General features: G+C 50.7%; 1 protein-coding gene and 1 long non-coding RNA gene across 6 annotated transcripts in view; one reads left to right on the top strand and one right to left on the bottom strand.

Moving 5' to 3' along the window:
• ZBTB16 (zinc finger and BTB domain containing 16) overlaps positions 1-17,989 on the top strand; it is a 188,002-nt gene that overhangs the window by 2,860 nt on the left and 167,153 nt on the right. For 2 of the 4 annotated variants that reach the window (XM_038536116.1, XM_038536114.1), the window contains exon 2: positions 1,475-2,835. In XM_038536116.1, the coding sequence (XP_038392044.1) occupies positions 1,568-2,835 (1,268 nt within the window). In that variant the 5' untranslated portion in view covers positions 1,475-1,567. Of the gene's footprint in view, positions 1-512; positions 580-919; positions 943-1,474; positions 2,836-17,989 lie in introns of those variants that run through there. The other 2 variants (XM_038536115.1, XM_038536117.1) reach the window with 2 other exon arrangements.
• Positions 10,083-16,653, bottom strand: LOC119871809. Of its 2 annotated transcripts, XR_005359264.1 has the most exons (4): positions 16,504-16,653; positions 14,540-14,662; positions 13,998-14,239; positions 10,083-13,056 (listed from the first exon to the last, which is right to left on the bottom strand). It is a non-coding gene; the product is annotated as an uncharacterized LOC119871809 (long non-coding RNA). The 2 variants fall into 2 exon arrangements; XR_005359263.1 differs by having other exon boundaries at positions 10,085-14,239.

Below are 17,989 nucleotides of genomic sequence, written 5' to 3'. Positions count from 1 at the left end.
CCCAGTGTGGGCAGCAGAAGTGCCCCGACCGTGCAGCCCTGTTAACCCTTTCCGCGTGAGATCTGTGGCTCTGGAGCCAATAGGGCTCCTTTTGGGGGCGGAGGCAGGCTGTGTTTCAAGAGCCAGGGAGAGCCTGTGCTCTGCTGGGCTCCCCGTTGGTTTCGCTGCAGCGTTGGCCACGGCGAGGCAGAGGCTGGGGGGCACCTCGGTCTGGGTGATGTCTTTCTAACACTTTGCACCGGCTAGGGACTCCCAGAGCCCTGCTACTGATCCCAAACAGCGCTTTGGGAGAGGCCTTTGTTTCCCAGCCTGTGCTCTCTTCCTCCTGTTTCTAACACACACAGTAGATGCTGCACCACTATCACTTCTGGTGCCTCCAAGCCATGTCCAGCGCCAGCTGTGGCTCCTGGGCACAGGACTTGGGAGCCTGTGGGACATGCTTGGGGTTCATGAACTCGGCATGTGCGCACCGGGCTGTCGGGGTACATGTTTTCTATGATCTTTCTCTCTAGATCTTTCATAGCCTGTTCCCCTACATCTTAGAGATCCTCTTGTCTGCTGGGCACTCGTGGGCAGGAGGTAGGTTGACATCTCCTATAAGTGTGTGCACACGTGTTGACTCTCCCCCTCTGGCTGCTGCGTGCACATGCATGCCCATGTGCACACGCAGGCCAGATTTTGGATTACCCGTGCAGTAGCTCTGAGGCACCTATGGGTGGAAGCAAGCCAAACTAGTGTGAGGGTTACAGGTGTGTGTTCCCGTTGTTGCCTGGGCGGGGAGGGGGGCAGTGGTCAGGGCATGAGTGGGTCGGTCTCTTGCAGCCCTGAGAAGAGTGGAGGGGCAGAGGCCTAGGAGGCACTGGCTGGGGGTGGGATGGGCCAGAGAGGAGCGCCCTTGCTCAGAGGTTTCCGTGGGCCAGGACTGTCGGCTGCTAGCCCCAGGTAGGCTTGCCTGTGCTCCTCTGGCTGCCACTGTGAGGCACAACGTAGAGAGACTTTGTTGAGAAGCTGAGGTTTACTGCACAGGGGTTGAACGGGAAATCCAGGGCTTCAGTGGACTAGAGGAAGGGGTCAAATTCTTACTTAGAGTGTGTGCCGGCACTTTCTCATCATGCATCTTGGCCCTGTATGGGAACCTACCCTCAGACTTCAAGAAAGCCCAGGATTCCCAAGACTTCACTGTAATTCCCATTTCGCTTCATCTGACGGACATCACAGAGCAGTGAACGAAGCTTATGCTGTGGCAGGACCTCTTCTTGACTCTCTTCGTACCTGGGCTTGTAAAGGCAGATGTGCTAGGTCATAGGAAGCTTCCTCCCCTCCCGCCTCCCGCCCCGGTGAAAATCGCCCAGGCTGTCTTATTACTAGGGGGTTATGGGGGTGCTGTGTGGTTTGACTCCTTGCATTTTGGGACACTAACCTATCTTTTATTCTCTCATTTTTTTTCCCCCTGCCTCTCCCTTATCCCCTCCAGCCCTCTTGCTTGGCCCGGACACCCACCCAGCCCCGCCACGCACGCAGAGCCAGAAAGGAAAGAGAGCCTCATGCCTAAGCCGAGGGGAGCGCCATGGATCTGACGAAGATGGGCATGATCCAGCTGCAGAACCCCAGCCACCCCACAGGCCTCCTGTGTAAGGCCAACCAGATGCGGCTGGCCGGGACGCTGTGCGATGTGGTCATCATGGTGGACAGCCAGGAGTTCCACGCCCACCGGACTGTGCTGGCCTGTACCAGCAAGATGTTTGAGATCCTCTTCCACCGCAACAGCCAGCACTATACTCTGGACTTCCTGTCGCCGAAGACCTTCCAGCAGATTCTGGAGTACGCGTACACGGCCACGCTGCAGGCCAAGGCAGAGGACCTGGATGACCTGCTGTACGCAGCCGAGATCTTAGAGATCGAGTACCTGGAGGAACAGTGCCTGAAGATCCTGGAGACCATCCAGGCCTCAGATGACAATGACACGGAGGCCACCATGGCTGATGGTGGGGCCGAGGAGGAAGAGGACCGCAGAGCCCGGTACCTCAAGAACATCTTCATCTCGAAGCATTCCAGCGAGGAGAGTGGGTATGCCAGTGTGGCTGCACAGAGCCTCCCCGGACCCCTGGTGGACCAGAGCCCCTCAGTCTCCACTTCATTCGGTCCTTCAGCCATGAGTCCCACCAAGGCCGCGGTGGACAGTTTGATGACCATAGGACAGTCTCTCCTCCAGGGAGCTCTTCAGCCTCCCGCAGGGCCCGAGGAGCCAGCAATGACTGGGGGTGGGCGGCACGCTGCGGTGGCTGAGGTGAAGACCGAGATGATGCAGGTGGATGAGGCGCCTGGCCAGGACAGCCCTGGGGCCACCGAGTCCGGTGTGGTGGGTGCCGTGGGGGACAAAGTGGAAGAGAGAGGCAAAGAGGGGCCCGGGACCCCAACTCGGAGCAGCGTCATCACCAGTGCTCGGGAGCTGCATTACGGGCGTGAGGAGAGCGCTGAGCAGCTGCCGCCTCCAACCGAGGCTGGCCAGGGGCCCCCCGGCCGACCGGAGCACCCTGCGCCCCCCGCTGAGAAACATCTGGGCATCTACTCCGTATTGCCCAACCACAAGGCCGACGCCGTGTTGAGCATGCCCTCCTCAATGACTCCTGGCCTCCACGTGCAGCCTGCCCTGGCTGTGTCCATGGACTTCAGCACCTACGGGGGGCTGCTGCCCCAGGGCTTCATCCAGAGGGAGCTGTTCAACAAACTGGGTGAGCTGGCTGTGGGCATGAAGTCGGAGAGCCGGACCATCGGGGAGCAGTGCAGCGTGTGTGGGGTGGAGCTTCCTGATAACGAGGCTGTGGAGCAGCACAGGTAGGGTCCTCTCCAGCCCCGCACCCCACACCCTAGCCCCAGACTTCCAGCTCTGACACCCTGCCTTCATGCCCAGCTTCTCCCAAGCCCTGGGGCCTGGCTCCCCTGTCCTTCCTGTTCTTTGTTAAAAACAAAACAAAACAAAACAAAACAAAATGATTTTTCTAAGTCCTGATGACAGGGCGGGGTGGGGTGGGGTACATAATCTTCAAATGTGGCAAGAGGGCCTTGGGTCTTTCCTGAGCATTGGGGAACTCAGGGGCCCAGCCTCTTACCAGGCTCTCTTCTCTTTCTCGTTGCGTTTGAGCACCCGTCTGGTCCTTCTGTCGTTGGATCTGGTTGCCTTTACCTGGAGTGACTAATAAACCAGAGGGAGGGAGAAGGGCAAGTGGGATTGGGGTAGAGGGTCTTCCATGGTCTGGATCTGGCTGTGTTGCCTGGTTTCAGGTCCCCAGGTCCCCGGGCACTGCTCCCTGCCGAGGCTGGCAATGTGCAGCTCTGGAGCATGGGAGGGGCTAGACACTGCTTAGGCCGTGTGAGCAGCTGCAGGTTCTGCACGTCATTCCTGGTGACTATTTATCACCAGGAATGTTGCTTCCTCTCCTTCCTCATTCTCTGCCCCTGCAAACACATTCAGAGGGAGTTGATTTAAATTCAAGGGGGAAGGATGGGCACGAGAGTTTCAATGTTGTAGCCCTGCAGTCTTATTCTTATCATATCTCAAGGTTGAATTAAATGCAACTTTGGGCTAGCATTGGCTTTCCTCTGGCTTCTGTTTTTTTTTTTTTTTTCCTCTGTGAAATGACCATTTGTTGAGCTCTTAGGATATACGTGCCTGGTGCAAGACTGACTGCTTTATTTTATTTATTTATTTTAAAAAAAAAATTTTTTTTTAATTTATTTATGATAGTCACACACACAGAGAGAGAGGCAGAGACATAGGCAGAGGGAGAAGCAGGCTCCATGCACCGGGAGCCCGACGTGGGATTCGATCCTGGGTCTCCAGGATCGCGCCCTGGGCCAAAGGCAGGCGCTAAACCGCTGCGCCACCCAGGGATCCCAAGACTGACTGCTTTAGATGGAGTCACGTTTTTGTGACAACAGTCCTCTGAGCTGGGTGATGTTTTCCTTCCAGGTAGGAAGATGCTCAGACCTTTTCCTGGGGTCACCTATAGACCATAAGAGACAGGGTTGGATTCACATTGAGATCTTAGTCGCCTTGTACTTTGCCGCCTCTTGCAGTCACTTGGCACTGAAAAGGATCATGTCTACAGAACAGAGGGTTTTGAGAATTGCTCATCATAAGTGGAGTAAATATGGACGGACTCAGTAGTGGGTTTGGCTTTTACTTGGATCTCTTGTGACCATGTGCCCGTCATTTTGCCATCTGGTCCCAGGGTCAGGTGAATGGTGTCAGGGAGTCCCCTTTGGTTGCCATCCACAATAACATTTCCTGTACACCCTCTCGCCTGCTGTTTTATTGATCTTGGGGGGATTCTGTACTTTAGCAACCCTCTTCCTCCACCTGTTCCTCTGTTGCTGGGTCAGGTACAGGAGAAGGGGATGTGAGAGGGTGTGAGGGCCGGGGAGGCCTCTGGAGGTTGGCTGACTACCCCAAGCCCAGCCGGAACCTGCTCCGACACTGACTGATCCGTGGCTCTGAGACTGACTTCGTGGAAATTGCTGCTGAGCTAAATGTAGCCGGATTTTTCCGGCGGGCACAAAAAATAACCACCAGCAAGGTGTGTCTTCTTGATGTTTGTACCACTCGGAAATAGACCAAGGATGTGTTTGTTTTTTGTTCAAGCTTTCCTAAAGAGGAAGCCCCCCTCCCCAAACTTGACTGGATAGATTTATCTTCTTTTCTAGATGTGAATTATTTCAGATAGGTGCTATGAGAAGTGGAGTACGGTAGAAAGTAATTATATTTCTGGCTCTCTTCTGGTCCTGGTTGTTTCTATACCTGGGTGGCCTACAGAAGATACCTGCCCCCAGGAAGTCCAGGCACCCATTCTGTGGGACCCTCTGTCCTCTGGGGAGAGGTGGAGGCCTGGCTGTATTACACTGCGCGGAGGATGGGCCATGGAACTAGCTTCATCTCTCCGTGAGAACTTGGGATAGTTATGTAACCTTCCTGAGCTTTGTTTTACTTTTCAAACAGAGATGCGGCGTTTAGGTGATTCATTCGGTCAAGTATCCTGATGCTTGATCGCAGCTCAGGTCTTGATCTCAGGGTCACGAGTTCTAGCCCATGTTGGGGGCTCTGTGCTGGGTATGGAGCCCACTTAAAAAAATTAAAATGGAGAGGGTCAGTGGAGCATGGTGCCGAATTGATGAAGTAACCTCCAGAAATCCCTAGAGTGGTGAGCTAGTGGCACACGGTAAGTGTGCAGGTGATGCACTGATCTATCGGTCCCCCGTTTTGTTCAGGTCGCTGGATTGCCTCCCTTGACTCTGAAGTCTAGAGAGTAGTATCCACAGCGCTGCCTTCCCTCGGGGCTCTGCTGGCCAGGAGGCAGTGTGGAAAATGTCCCCATCCCTGTGAGCTTAGGAAGGGGAGGACACTGGTCCAGGGATCCTCAGCTGCGGGCTGCTGACACGGCAAATGTGCTTTTGACTAGGGCACAAAGTAAGCTGCTGCAGCCCAAGAAACTATAGCCTGGGCAGAGCCTTGGGTGGAAAGCCATGGGATTGAAGAAATCAAGGAGGCAGAAAAAGGTTCCTGTGGCCGCCCCCTGGCTTCTAGTTAGGTACACTCGGTGGGAGGTTTTTTCCTCTCTCCCTCAGAACTCCTGGATTATGGTGCCACTTCCCTAATTTCTGTTCTCTGTACGTCCCCATACATCACAACCTCTAGTACAAACAAAAGGGTGAGACAAAATAGTCTGAAGGGGAGACTTTGACATCAGGATGCTGTGGGATTGGCTGTAAACAGCAGCGATGAACATGACAAAACAACAGGCTGCAGAAGTTTTATTTTATTTTACTTTTAAGCCATAGACTAAAGTGTTGTTAGAGGTTAAGGTACCTGGCAATTCTTGGTGCTGGATCCTCAGGGAGCAGAAGGGCATGGAGGGGAGGAGGGGAAGGGGGAGAGGGCAGGAAAGGTACACAGGTGGGAGAGTTGGGTCTGAATCGGGTCATGAGGCTGCTTGAGTCCCAGGCTGGTGAGGGAGAGCTGCAGACAGGAGACACTCGCAAAGATGTGGTCTCTGCAGAGCTTGGTGCTCGGCAGGAACAGCATAGCAGCATCACCTGTAGTCGTGGACTGATGGGAAGACAGGACAGAGGCTCCTTGGGTAAATTAAATGGGACTTACTTACCTGAAGGATCCAGAAAGTTCACAGACCCCTAAAGACCAGTGGCATTCTGCAGGCAGGTGCAGAACCCAGATCCGGGTTCTGGACACCACAACCTTCTGCGGTGTGCTCCCATCACAGAGGACAGGATCTGAGGGAGGGAGGGCCCCCGCAGGCTTCTGGAAGATTGGACTCTGCTTCTTTAGCTTCATCTTTCTTTTTTTCTCTCTCTCTGCGTCTGCAAGGCTGGAGCTGTTCTGCATGTCGGCTTATCTGGGTCTGAGAAGCTAGGGATGAGCTAGGGACCAGCTCACCTGAGCCAGGTGTACCTACCTTCTCCTTCTCAAAGGTATATACATGGCTTGATAAGATTACGGCTGTCAGTATGGTTGACTTAGGTGTGAACATGGTCCTCATTCTGAGCCTCCAGTCTCCCCAGGCTCACACAGCCTGGTCTGAATGTGTTTCTGAATTGAGTGCTGCAGAAACAGAGCTGGGTCTGGTTTCCCGGGGACTCTGAATCTTCTTTTTTGTTTTTAATTTTAATTTTACTTTTTTAAAATTTCTTTTTATTGGAGTTCAATTTGCCAACATATAGCATAACTCTGAATCTTCTACAGCAGACCCTTAGATTGGTTAAGGCCTGAATCCTGCAAACACACAAACACACACACAGACACATTAGGACCTCTTGCCTGGTTCTTGAAGGGAAGCTCGGGAAGCACAAGGACGGATCTCAGCCAGCTCCGCAGGCCCATGTGTGCCGCCCTTCCAGGCTGCTTCTTAGGACCAGCTCTAGGGTGCACGAACCACATAGTCGAGATGACCAATTTCTGCCTGGCTCCTTGCCTTGGTCTCTCTCAGGTGACCCGCTGCTCTGTTTTCCGTGGTTGACCATGTGAAGGGCCAGCAGCTGTTGACCTTGGTTTCAGCCACTTTGGGGAGCTTAGCAGTTGCCCTTACTCTCTTACTCTTGGACCCCTTTCATCATCCTGCCGGCTTTAGGCACCTCTGAGGTCAGACCCAGCTCTGCTGGGAATGTGCTGCAGAATAACGATAGCAACGGCGGTAATATTAACAGTGCCTTGGATCAGTTGTAGCACTTTCTTCTTTGCCCAGTACTTTTGATGACTTTCTCTCTCCTCACCCTGCAGCCTCCCCTGAGCAAGTCCATCATTCCATATCTGTGAATATGAAGTCTGAGAGACTCTGAAAGCTATAAGGTTTTGTGCAACTCATTTAGTGGCAAAACCTGATCTGAACTGATGTGAGACTATATTTATCCTGCCTATTTTGAATATTCATATGTTTTGCTGCAAAAATATTAATGTGTTTGATTACAGAGTGCTTCCCTAGACTCCTCTGGGATTGGCAACCACGGTGGGCTCTGTAGTATCTTTCTGAAATACAAACAATTTGGATTTCTCTAGTAGCCAAGAGTTTTGGATCCGGGATCGTGGACCATGTTCAGCATCACCTTGCAGACGAGGAAAATGAGCTTTAGAGCCAATACGTGACTTGCCCAAGGTCACATAGCTATAAATGGATAAGGGTCAGGAGCCCAGCTCCCCTTCTGATGCCCAGCCCTGAGTGCTCTGCGCCAGGCCATATAAGCACATGGGCACAGCCCTTCTGGGGCAGATCCATCTGACCTAGTCTTTAGGTGCCAGCACCATCCCTAAGATACCACCGTTAGAGGCCACAGCTATCTTCCTTGACGTCAATCTTAAAGGTCAGGTGTGAAGCCCGACGTCTCTGAGTAGCTATTTGTGGCTGTTCTGTCATTCACAGATTTGCCCAAATCCTTTCTGAACCCATTTCTATTTCCAGGAAGTGTCCTTTTGGGGGTGATGAATGACTTATGTGTATAAGCTCCTGGAAATCTAGCCTTTGGAGAGGTCGGTAGTTGTGAAGTTGGGAAGATGGCAGGAGGCTCTGTGGTGTGGTGCCCAGCTGGGGTGGAGGCCAGGCCTCTAGACTCCACTTTGTGGTTTTTAGCTCCGTGACCATTGTTGGGCTCTTTCCCATTCTGAGCGTAACGCCTTTGTTCATAAAACGAGGTGCTCAGATGAACTGTTTCTGAATTGTTGACTTCTTAAAAAAGTTCTCTTAATCCGTGCTGCTCTCCCATCTTCTCAAGGTCCTTTTGGCTAATTGCATTTTGCTCTGTCTGGGAATCTGGATTGGCAGTCAGCCAGTGAAAATAGGGGGTCCCTCTGGTATGTTCCTGTCCGCTCTGACTTCGTTTTTTAATACTTACGGAGTAAGTATTAAATGGGATCGAGACTGAACTCTGGGACATTTGAAGACGATTTCTTTCGTTTTCTTTCCAGGGGAGGGGAAGTGGCCTGTTCTTTCATCTCAGTGAGAAAAGTCCCATTTTAATTTGCCGTCGCTATTGGATGGAGCTGCTAATTGCTGGAGGGAGAGGAAGGAAGAACACTTCAGTGACACGTTCGCCTCCTGCTTGTTCTAGGAACTCTATTTATGAATCTTTAAAATAGTGATTATCCTAAACTGTTAAAATCAAACTCCATTCACAACTCTTTCATTTCTTGCTAATTCAGGGGAAAAACATTTCCAATCACTTAAAAAATTTTTTTTAAAATTAATGACTTTAAAACAAGTCCAATGGAAAGACTCCAGAATCTCGCTAAATGAATACAGGCGTGCCTCAGTGTGCCCACTGGAGGGTTACTGAATTTTCCTTGATAATGGGAGGTTTTCTTAGGGTCTGTGTTGGTGGTGTTAGGTGGACGCCTTGACTCGATTGCAGTTGTTCTGGTAGAAAGAAAAATTTCCTGGGGCATCCCCACTGCCGCCCCTCTGATGTTTTACATGTAGTAAATGTGCATCTCAAGCAAATTAGACTTTCAGGGCCAGAATCCTGATTTTACCGCTTACCGGCTGTGTGACTGTGGTTGTGTTACTTAACCTTTCTGTGTCTATTTGGTCCTTGGTAAAATGGAAATAACAACAGCACCTACCCACTGAGTTGTTTGTTACAAAGATTCATCAGCAAATGTTTGTCAAGTGCAAGGAGTGGTGGCACCAAGTAAGTGCTCTGGAGGTGTTTGCTGTTGTCTTTTTACAGCTCTTGTGAAATGGCACACTGGTGGTGCAGGGCAAGAAATGCATTTATGTCATCTGGGTCCTGCTTCCGCTCGGAGGTGTCAGTTCATAGAGCACCGTAAAAAGTGCACGTCAGGCACTGTGTGGGGCCGACACCCCGTGAGCACCTGCATCCCCCCTGCCCCGGCCCCCCAAAGCTCATCTCCTGTACCCTGGTGGCTAGGGTACTCTTTGTCCTATTGACCTGAGGCCTGATGAGTCATTGCAGTTCTCATTTAAATTTAGCTGGGCAGCACTCCACCAGCAGCAGTTCCAAATACCGAACAGCCTCACCCAGCGTCCAGCAGCCGGTGCCTGTGGCCAGGCGAGCAGATCCCCGTGGCCGAGGCAGAGATGAGGAACACAGGCCCCAGCTTACTGAGAGAGGGGTGGGCTTGTGGTTTGTGGTGGGTGGGCATTCTAGAGCGCGCCCCCCCCCCCCCCACTCCTGCCAGTGCAAGGTGCGGCTAAGGGTGGATGTGGCCAACAGCAGTTTCAGTGCTTGATACCTGACGGCCTCTGTGCTAAGTGCATTCGGAGCCAGATGTCCTTACAGGCCCTAGCCACCCTGTAAGGGGGATGCTAGTTGCAAATTCCCTGATGGGCAGAGGGAAGCGTGAGAGGTTAACAGACATGTCCAAGGGAAGACTAAAGGGAGCACTGCCTCATACCGCACCATCTCTTACTGACATGAAGAGACCAGCTTCTAGTGATGGGGCCTTTTACGCTGACTCAAAAAAAAAAAAAAAAAAAAAAAAAACCACACACACACACACACACACACACACACCAGAAAAAGAGAGGGAAAAAGAAACTCACTTACAAAAATAAAAATCCCTTGCTGTTAATTTCATGCCAGCATAATCAGAAATCCCCCTTTCTACTGTCTCCCCTTAAAAGCCCCGGTGTCCTTATGCTGGCTCAGTCTGGAAAAACCATGGTCGGGTTTTGCCTACGTGAGGCTTATCGGTGCAGCTGCAAGCAGGGGATCCAGTACTTTATTGCTGGTATGGAAACTTCGGCTGAAAACTCGCCAAAACCTTCTCAGTTCTAAGTTCCTAGCTCACTTTCCACTCTGTCCCTCAAGCCCCGAATTCCTTCAGCAGGAACGGATTGTGTTGGGCTTTGCAGTAGGACGAAGCTGAGCTAGACAGCGTGAAGAACTTCCTGAAACAGTGGGACATCACTTGGCAAAGTTATTAGAAGATTTGGTCACAGAAATTTCGATGAAGGGGAGAAATTGCAGGCCAGTTGGAAGTGATTTTTAAGAGTTTTCCCCTCTTCCGGGCCATTTTTATTTACTTCTCTTAAAAGTTTCTTTCTTTATTTAAGTAATTTCTGCACCCAACTTGGGGCTTGAACTCACAACCCCCAGATCAAGAGCCGCATGCTCTTCTGACTGAGCCAGCCGGGCGCTCCTTTGGGCCATTTGGATGCCCCAGAAATATTAAGTAAGGAGTTGTACAGGGACACAAACCACCACCGCTGGGCATGTCAAGAGCAAGACAGACAGATGGCCAATCTTTATAGGGGGCCAGGCATGCAGTGCAGGGCCAGACCGGTGTCAGGCACACGTGGGTGAGAGAGCTGGCGCTACCTTGTGAATCTGGGCTTCACCTGTCCGAATCATCAGGCTCCTCTCCTGTGAAGTGAGGTTCACTCCATGTGGTTTGAAACCTGTCCCAGGGATGTAGCAGGTAACCTAACACACCCAGCAGGGACTCACACGTGAGGCTGCCTCCCTGCTTCCCACTTCCTTTGTGACCCCAGCCTGACAAGGGGGGCCGCTCACTCACGGAGCCCCCTGCCACCCTTGCCCGGTGTCGATCTCTAAGTGGATTAGCTGAGCATTGTGATCTTAATGCCATTAGGCCTGTTGGCACAACTCTCCTTGCCATAGTGAGAAGCAGATGTGGCCGACCGTAATGGCCCTCGGTGATCCATCAGGCCTGGAGTGCTGGGGGAAGCATTATTAGTGTTAATTTGGGGGAGCCTTTTATGGTAGGTGGGGGAAATGCAGAGGGATTGTTTGAAATGTATTTATTTAAGCCATTCAGCAGGTTAGATGCTGTCGGGGTCTACCGTGGCTAAAACCACCCCCCAGCCCCCCACCCTCTCTTTATATATGGCCCCTCCCCAACCCTGAAGCCCAGGCCTGATTACTTCCAGAGTTGGAGAGACAACTTAGCAGGCTCTTGTTTCTTGCCGATGTACCTTATTAGTAGCACCTGGCATCATAACCCACTAATGGGAACCAGCGTTCTCCTCCTGCGTGGCCAGTGACAAGTAGCCCTGTCAGCCGGAGCTCGCCGTGCGAGGAAGTTCCTATTAGCTTTATGGTCAGGAGAACTTGTCCTGTTCAGGAAATGAATGTTGCCTCTAAAGGTCCGCGGCCCTGACCCTGGCGGCATAACCTGTGCGGGCCGCTCAGGATGCTTGGGATTTCAGCCCCTCTCTGGTTCTTGTCATATGTAAAGAGGGAATCATTGTGGTATGTTGCAGCCTTGAACTTTTGATTTATTCAGTGAGGACGACTTAACCGTTTCCATGCCTGGATGGCTGTGTGGTGCCAGAGCGGAGCGTGTCCCTAGATGTGTGTGGGGAGTCTGGGGGTGGGTGGAGGAGAGACCCCCACTCGTGAATGGGGAGCTGTCTCCCTGGGAGGGTGGGAGGTGTTCAGGGGATGATTAAATTTGGGTTTTGCATTCCTGCAGTGTCAGAAGTTTCTGGAGTCGGCTGCAGAACGATGGGCAGCTGGGAAGGTGGGTTTGAATTTATCCCCTGCCTCTTAGAAGCTCTGTGGCTCTGGAGAAATACCTTACCTCTTGCTTCCTCAGCTCTGAGAGTCCGTCCTAGCGTGGACTGTATATAGTGCTGCCCTGATATTATCCATAGGAGGAGGATGCACTTGGAATATAGAGCCCGGGGTGGGCACATGGCATGGCCTGTGGCCCTCACTGAAAGGATCTCTTTCTTTCTTTCTTTTCTTTCTTATCGTAATATCATTTTAAGACATTTTGAAAAGAATGGCCTAGCACTTTTTCCCGTCTAATGTATCGAGACTTTCTTCCTCCATCGTGGCCTTGGAATCAAAGAGAAGCTTTTCCTTGTTCCTTCCTTTTCTTCTTCTGCCTGCGAGTGATGTTTGTAAATGTGAGTGTTTTTTTTTTTTTTTTTTTTTTTTTTTTTTTTTTTTTTTTTTGCGGAGAAAAGCAGCGTTTGACCTCGTTCTTGGGGGAAGCTTTGGCCTGACTCTTAGAGAAGAGAGGTTTGTGAGCTGTCTGGCAAATGGATGCTTGCTTCTGCCTTTGCCTCTGCTGCCGCCTGAAAGGCCCCTGGTGTCGAGGGAGTGAATTGCACTCGGAGGCGCAGCCCGTGGAGCCTGGCCCCGAGGAGATGATGGGCCCGTGCGGGGATGCGGGGCTTGGAGATGATGCTTCCTTCCGGAACTTTAAAACAAATCTGTCCATCTGTCTCTGGCATCACTGACAGCAGTTCAAGGAAAAAATAAAAATAAGTTCTTACCCAGTTGGCGGGCCAGGTGCAGAGAGGAAGGATGGGAGTGGTCAGTGTGTCCAGGCAGCTGGCCTGGCGCTTGGGAGATGGGACAGTGGCTCGTTTTGGGGTGTACGTGCCCACAGGAGGCAGGTTCGCCCCTCCATCCTCTCCATGAAAAACTGTGCCCGTCTCAAATGAATAACAGCCCCTGCCTCTCTCGGAGCAGGTGAAAGCCACTTCGAGGCGTTCGTGGAGTAGGGATGGGAAGTGTTCAGTGCAGAAGTTAAATCGTGACAGTTGTCCCCTCAATGCTCTGCTAAATTAAGGATCTGCTAACATTTGCGAGTCTACCTCCCTACATCCCCCCACCCCCGTCCCCTTGGCAGAGGGATGAAGATGGGACCTAAAAACAATGTGAAGCGCTGCTAAATCGAGTGACTCTAAAAACATTTTTCTTCCCTTGACGTTGAGTGTGGAAAACCAGGGCTGGACTTGTGAGCGCTGCACACCCGTTTGGGGCCCGTGTGCCTGGCCCCTTTCTCAATTTCTAGCACAATGGTTTTCACTGCCACCTCTCCCCTCCCCTCCCCCCTTCATAATTATCCACTATTTTACTTTTTTGTGTCCTGACAGCCACAAGAGTGGTTTTTGTTTTTTGAGCTGGGTAGCTGCTAAATATTCCCCAGCAGCTAGATTCAATGGCTCGGGGGCTAGCGGGGATAGGCCAAGCCTTGGCATCCCCTGTTGCAAAAGTGAAAAATATTTCTGTTTGCAGTTAATTTTAGTGGCAAGCAGATCATGTTAACTGGATGTAATTGCTTCCAGATATGGCCGAGGGTTTTGTGTGTTGAGATGAAGGGTCTGGTAAGTGCTTACTTCCTGTGTAAATTAGGCTATTCCATTCAGTCTTTCATTCTGGCCAGCCCTGGAGTCTGTCATTCTGCCCCCCTCCCCAGCCTGCAGCCTTGGTGTGAGAGGCAGCTTGCTCCGTCCCTCTGAATGCAATTCTTTTGTCACTAGGAGCCACTCACCTCTTGGTTCTTGATGTGAGTTTGCCCTTCAAATAATGAGAAAGGTTTGAAAAGATGCCACCTGGACCTGCTTCTTGCCACGCAGAGGCAGATCCGCAGAGCCCAGCGGGGAGGAGGGATCATCCCCTGGTCGTACGGATTGTGGCGCGGTACCCAGAACCCCTGGTTTTCCGTGGATGTTTTTCCCTCCACCCTCTGACCCCACTCCCACCTCGGAGGATACCATTCTCTCCCTTTCTGATGAGAGCTCGTTCCAGTGGGTCTGAAATCCTAGAAAAATGGAGTGTCTGTTGCAAGGAGGTGAATCCCGTGGTCACTGGAAGGAGTTCTGAGACACGAAGCTACCGCTCTTCTTCGCCAAGCAGGTGGGATCCACGCACCCCGCTGCCCCTCCCTGGGAGAAAGCAAGAGGAGAATCCATCCGGAGAATCTCTTCCAAGCTCCTGTGGTTTCCAGGGTTGGAACCTAGGAAAAGCGTTAAGATTCACGTCCTCCTAAATTCCGATTTGGTCCTCTGGCCTGTCCCACATCGTTAGTGCTATTTGCATAAGAGGTTGCTGTTTATCTTCCTGTATCAACTCCACTGATAACCCCTGTGGTCTGTTTAACAATATATGAGGAGTAGATTACTTGATAAATGCCAGTTTTCCCAATAGGCAAAGATAAAGTGTCGGGGTCAGGGTGAGGGGTGGTGTGTGAGGAAGGAGGGACCAGGTGGGGAGCCAGGACTCTCTCTCAGATCGGGGTGGAGATGTGTGAAGGCACCTGATGGAAGGCAGCTGCACATGTCACACGGTCTGTCGGCTTCCTGCCCTCACTGGCTTTCCGCCTCCTTCATGTGGACATGCAGGGTCTCTGAGAACATTCCATCGAGGGGGCTGCTGATGCCTGTGTTCATACAGGAGGGGAAAGGGTGGAGGTAAATTTGTGCTTCTGTGGTTCCTAACCTTTCCTCCTTTAACCCCTTTTCATTTCTACAAGTCGTCAGCTGGGGAGTCCTTTTTTTTTTTTTTTTTTTTTTTTTTTTGGCTTGCTGACTGTATAAATCTGAAATCTCCACTGGGTGGATTTTTCCCACCTGCCCTGCGTTTGCTTCTTCAAGCCAGGTGCTTGGTTCTGGAAGAGGCTAGGTGAAAAGCAAACTTCTGACCCCATCACCTGGTCAATAAGCTGTCTGAGAGTCAAACAAAAGAGTTTGGACTGGCTGCTAAAGCTAGGAACCCAACTGATAACTTTGTTTTGATGTCCTTGTAATGTTTGCAGATCGGGGAGGGGGCTGTTCAGAGGAGGGGGTGTCTACTGGAACAGACATACCGGGAAGCTGAACCAACTAGCACAAAGTCCATGAAGTGCTGGAGATAGTGAACTAGGGCCCAGGAATTGGGGCTGGGTGGGGGGTGGGGGGGTTCCTTACTCAAGGCAGAGGCTTTCTGGGAGGTGGTTGGAGGTGGTGTTTCCTTGGGACAGCGAGGAATGATGGGAAGAGCAGAGGCTCTGGATGAGAACCTAGGTTCCAGAATTTACTGTGTGCCTTCAACAAGTTACTTAGCCTTTCTGAACCCCTATTTCCTTTTTCGGGGAAAAAGTGAGACCAACACTTTTTGGTGGTTCTGTGGATGAAATGTGTAAAGTGCATAGCACAGTGAATGTACTTTGTAAATGGGAGCTACGGTGCTGTCAAACCAGGCCCTTCAGAACCTGCTTTTGTGGCCCAGGGGAGAAACTCTGGAAGGAACCAGTGAAATCTTTTATTTGGAGCACTGCCAAATTGATGATAGTACTAGCCCTGTGCTACCAGCCTGCAGACCAAATAATGGGTGAGTGATGCAGGTGCATGGGAATCTAAGGGTCTCATAAGTGATCACTTAATCCTGTGATGTGGCCATAGCCCCAGACACTTCAGAGATCCTCCTTTGGAACCCTTTCCAAGGTCTGTGCCACATTCCTTTGCCTTGTCCTTTGGGAGGGTAGATTTGACTTTTGGAAATGATCAAAATAATTCGGTGACAGATCTGGTGAATATAGTGAGTGATGACATCGGATGACTGTGGTCTGATTTCAGAGGTAGATTCTGGAAAGAATGTTCAGAGCACGCTTGTCAGCTCAGTCCCAGGATGAATGTTGGCCTCACTTCTTAGGTGGGAGATGAATGAGGCCGAGGGGCTAGTGATTTCCAACTGCTGCCACTGATTGCCTCGGCCTGGAGCAGATTCCTCTTACTGCTGTAGCGTTTCTGCATTTGTGGTTTGGACCTTCTGTGAGTTTGGGGTCCCAAGAGTCACTTCTCTTGTTAAGAAAATCTACCACCCGGCAGCCGGGTGGCCCAGCGGTTTAGCGCCGCCTTCAGCCCACGGCCTGATCCGGGAGACCTCAGATCAAGTCCCATGTTGGGCTCCCTGCATGGAGCCTGCTTCTCCCTCTGCCTGTGCCTCTGCCTCTCTATCTCTCTCTGTGTCTCTCATGAATAAATAAATAAAATCTTAAAAAAGAATGCATTGAGTTTTGACACTCTAAGGGAGGAGGCATGGTGGCCTGTGTTTGCACCTGAACTCTGTTTTTGGGAAGGTTCTAGAAGGTTAAAGGAACTTGTGCATTAAAACCCCCGTGCAGCCCCTGACCCATCTGCATATAACAGTCTTACATGTCCTAAATACCCGAGAGTGGAGGGATGCATTTCCCTTTCCTGTCATGAGGGCCACTGCTGGGCGATGGGGTAAGCTCGCACTCACCTTGGGATTGTCTGTGGGACCTGGGTCTGTAGTGACCTGGCTGTGCAGAGGCCTGGTGTTCAGTCCCTCAGCCGCTCCCTCTCTCTCTCTCTCTCTGCATTATTTATAGTAAACCATATTAGAACAGAGTGTTAAAGAGGAAGGATGAGTCATCCCCATTGAAACCATTGACGACATAAATGAAAGCAAAATGCTTACTATGTGTTTTGCACAGTATTTAAGGCCAGGTTGTGCTAATTTGAACACTCCCGAACTAGATCTGTGAAAGTATACATATGTGGGAAAAAATTCAGGTTTAACTGGAAGTTATTTATTGACCATCCATTTCAGTATCTTTCTCCTTTTATTTACTTCAGATCCATATTCAAATTATGGCTGTTGTCCTTCCTAGGAGGGCGACGGACTGGCTTAGTCATTACCTACGGTTTCTTTTTTTCTTTTTGAGGATTGAGGAATAGTGTAAGGGGATGTCTAAGTGTCCTTGTCTTCATCCTTCTTCTTGCCACCTGTTGAGGGAGGGTACTCTCAGCCCTCCACCTGCCATAAAGATGTGGGTCCTTATGGTGGCCAAGGGTCATAGAAAGATGTTAGAGCTGGAAGGGCTCATAAAATAATTTATGACAACATGCTTATTAAGGGCGGAATAAGTGGAGGTCCAGAGATGCTCTGTGTTGTGCCTAAGGCCACACAGCAAGCTAGTGGCAAAACCATGGACTGGAAGCCATGTCTTTCATTCTTTGCCTACATTAATGCTTCCTTCACAAATTTCCCTACAGCTACCCATGTCCGCTCCCTGTTTCCACCAAGGAGGAAGTAACAATAAGATCTGACTTGATAGCTGTTCCAAATCTTTGGAGATGAGGGGTATTGGGTGGATTTTGCCTGGCGACTTGTCTCTTATTCATTAACCTCTTTGATGCTTAGCCTGAGTAGATTAATGTACATTGAGTCCTTTAGATTTATAGGTGATAATACTGTGTTAGGTTGTTTGTTTTTTTTTAAGATTTTATTTGATTAAAAAAAAAAGATTTTATTTGATAGAGAAAGAGAATGAGTATCAGCAGCAGGAGGGGCAGAGGGAGAGGGAGAAGCAGATTCCTGAGGCCAGGACCCCGGGATCATGATCTGAGCTGAAGGCAGATGCTTAACCCACTGAGCCACCCAGGCGCCTCTGTGTTAGGGATTTTAAGATTAAGAAGACATGGGATTTCCCCTTGAGGAGCTAATAATTTGAGCAGAGGAGTTAAACTACTTTAAATGTGTGGATGTGTGTATGGCAGAAAGTAGGAAGTGAAAAGGTTATATAGATACATAGAAAAAGCACAGGGAAATTTAGAGATGAAATGCCTTCCACCTGGAGGGATTCACTTACTGTGTGCTGGGGGCTAGACTAGGCCCTAGGAATTCTATGATGAGCAGGACAAACAGAACCTCTGCCCTTGTGGGCTTCCCTAGTGAGGGAGAGTTATTTAGCTGACAATCTTGT

Source organism: Canis lupus, chromosome 5, assembly GCF_011100685.1.
Source record: "Canis lupus familiaris isolate Mischka breed German Shepherd chromosome 5, alternate assembly UU_Cfam_GSD_1.0, whole genome shotgun sequence".
In the NCBI taxonomy this organism is placed as follows: domain Eukaryota; kingdom Metazoa; phylum Chordata; class Mammalia; order Carnivora; family Canidae; genus Canis; species Canis lupus.
The sequence above is the reverse complement of the archived record's forward strand: the minus strand, read 5'-3'. Positions and strand labels throughout refer to the sequence as shown.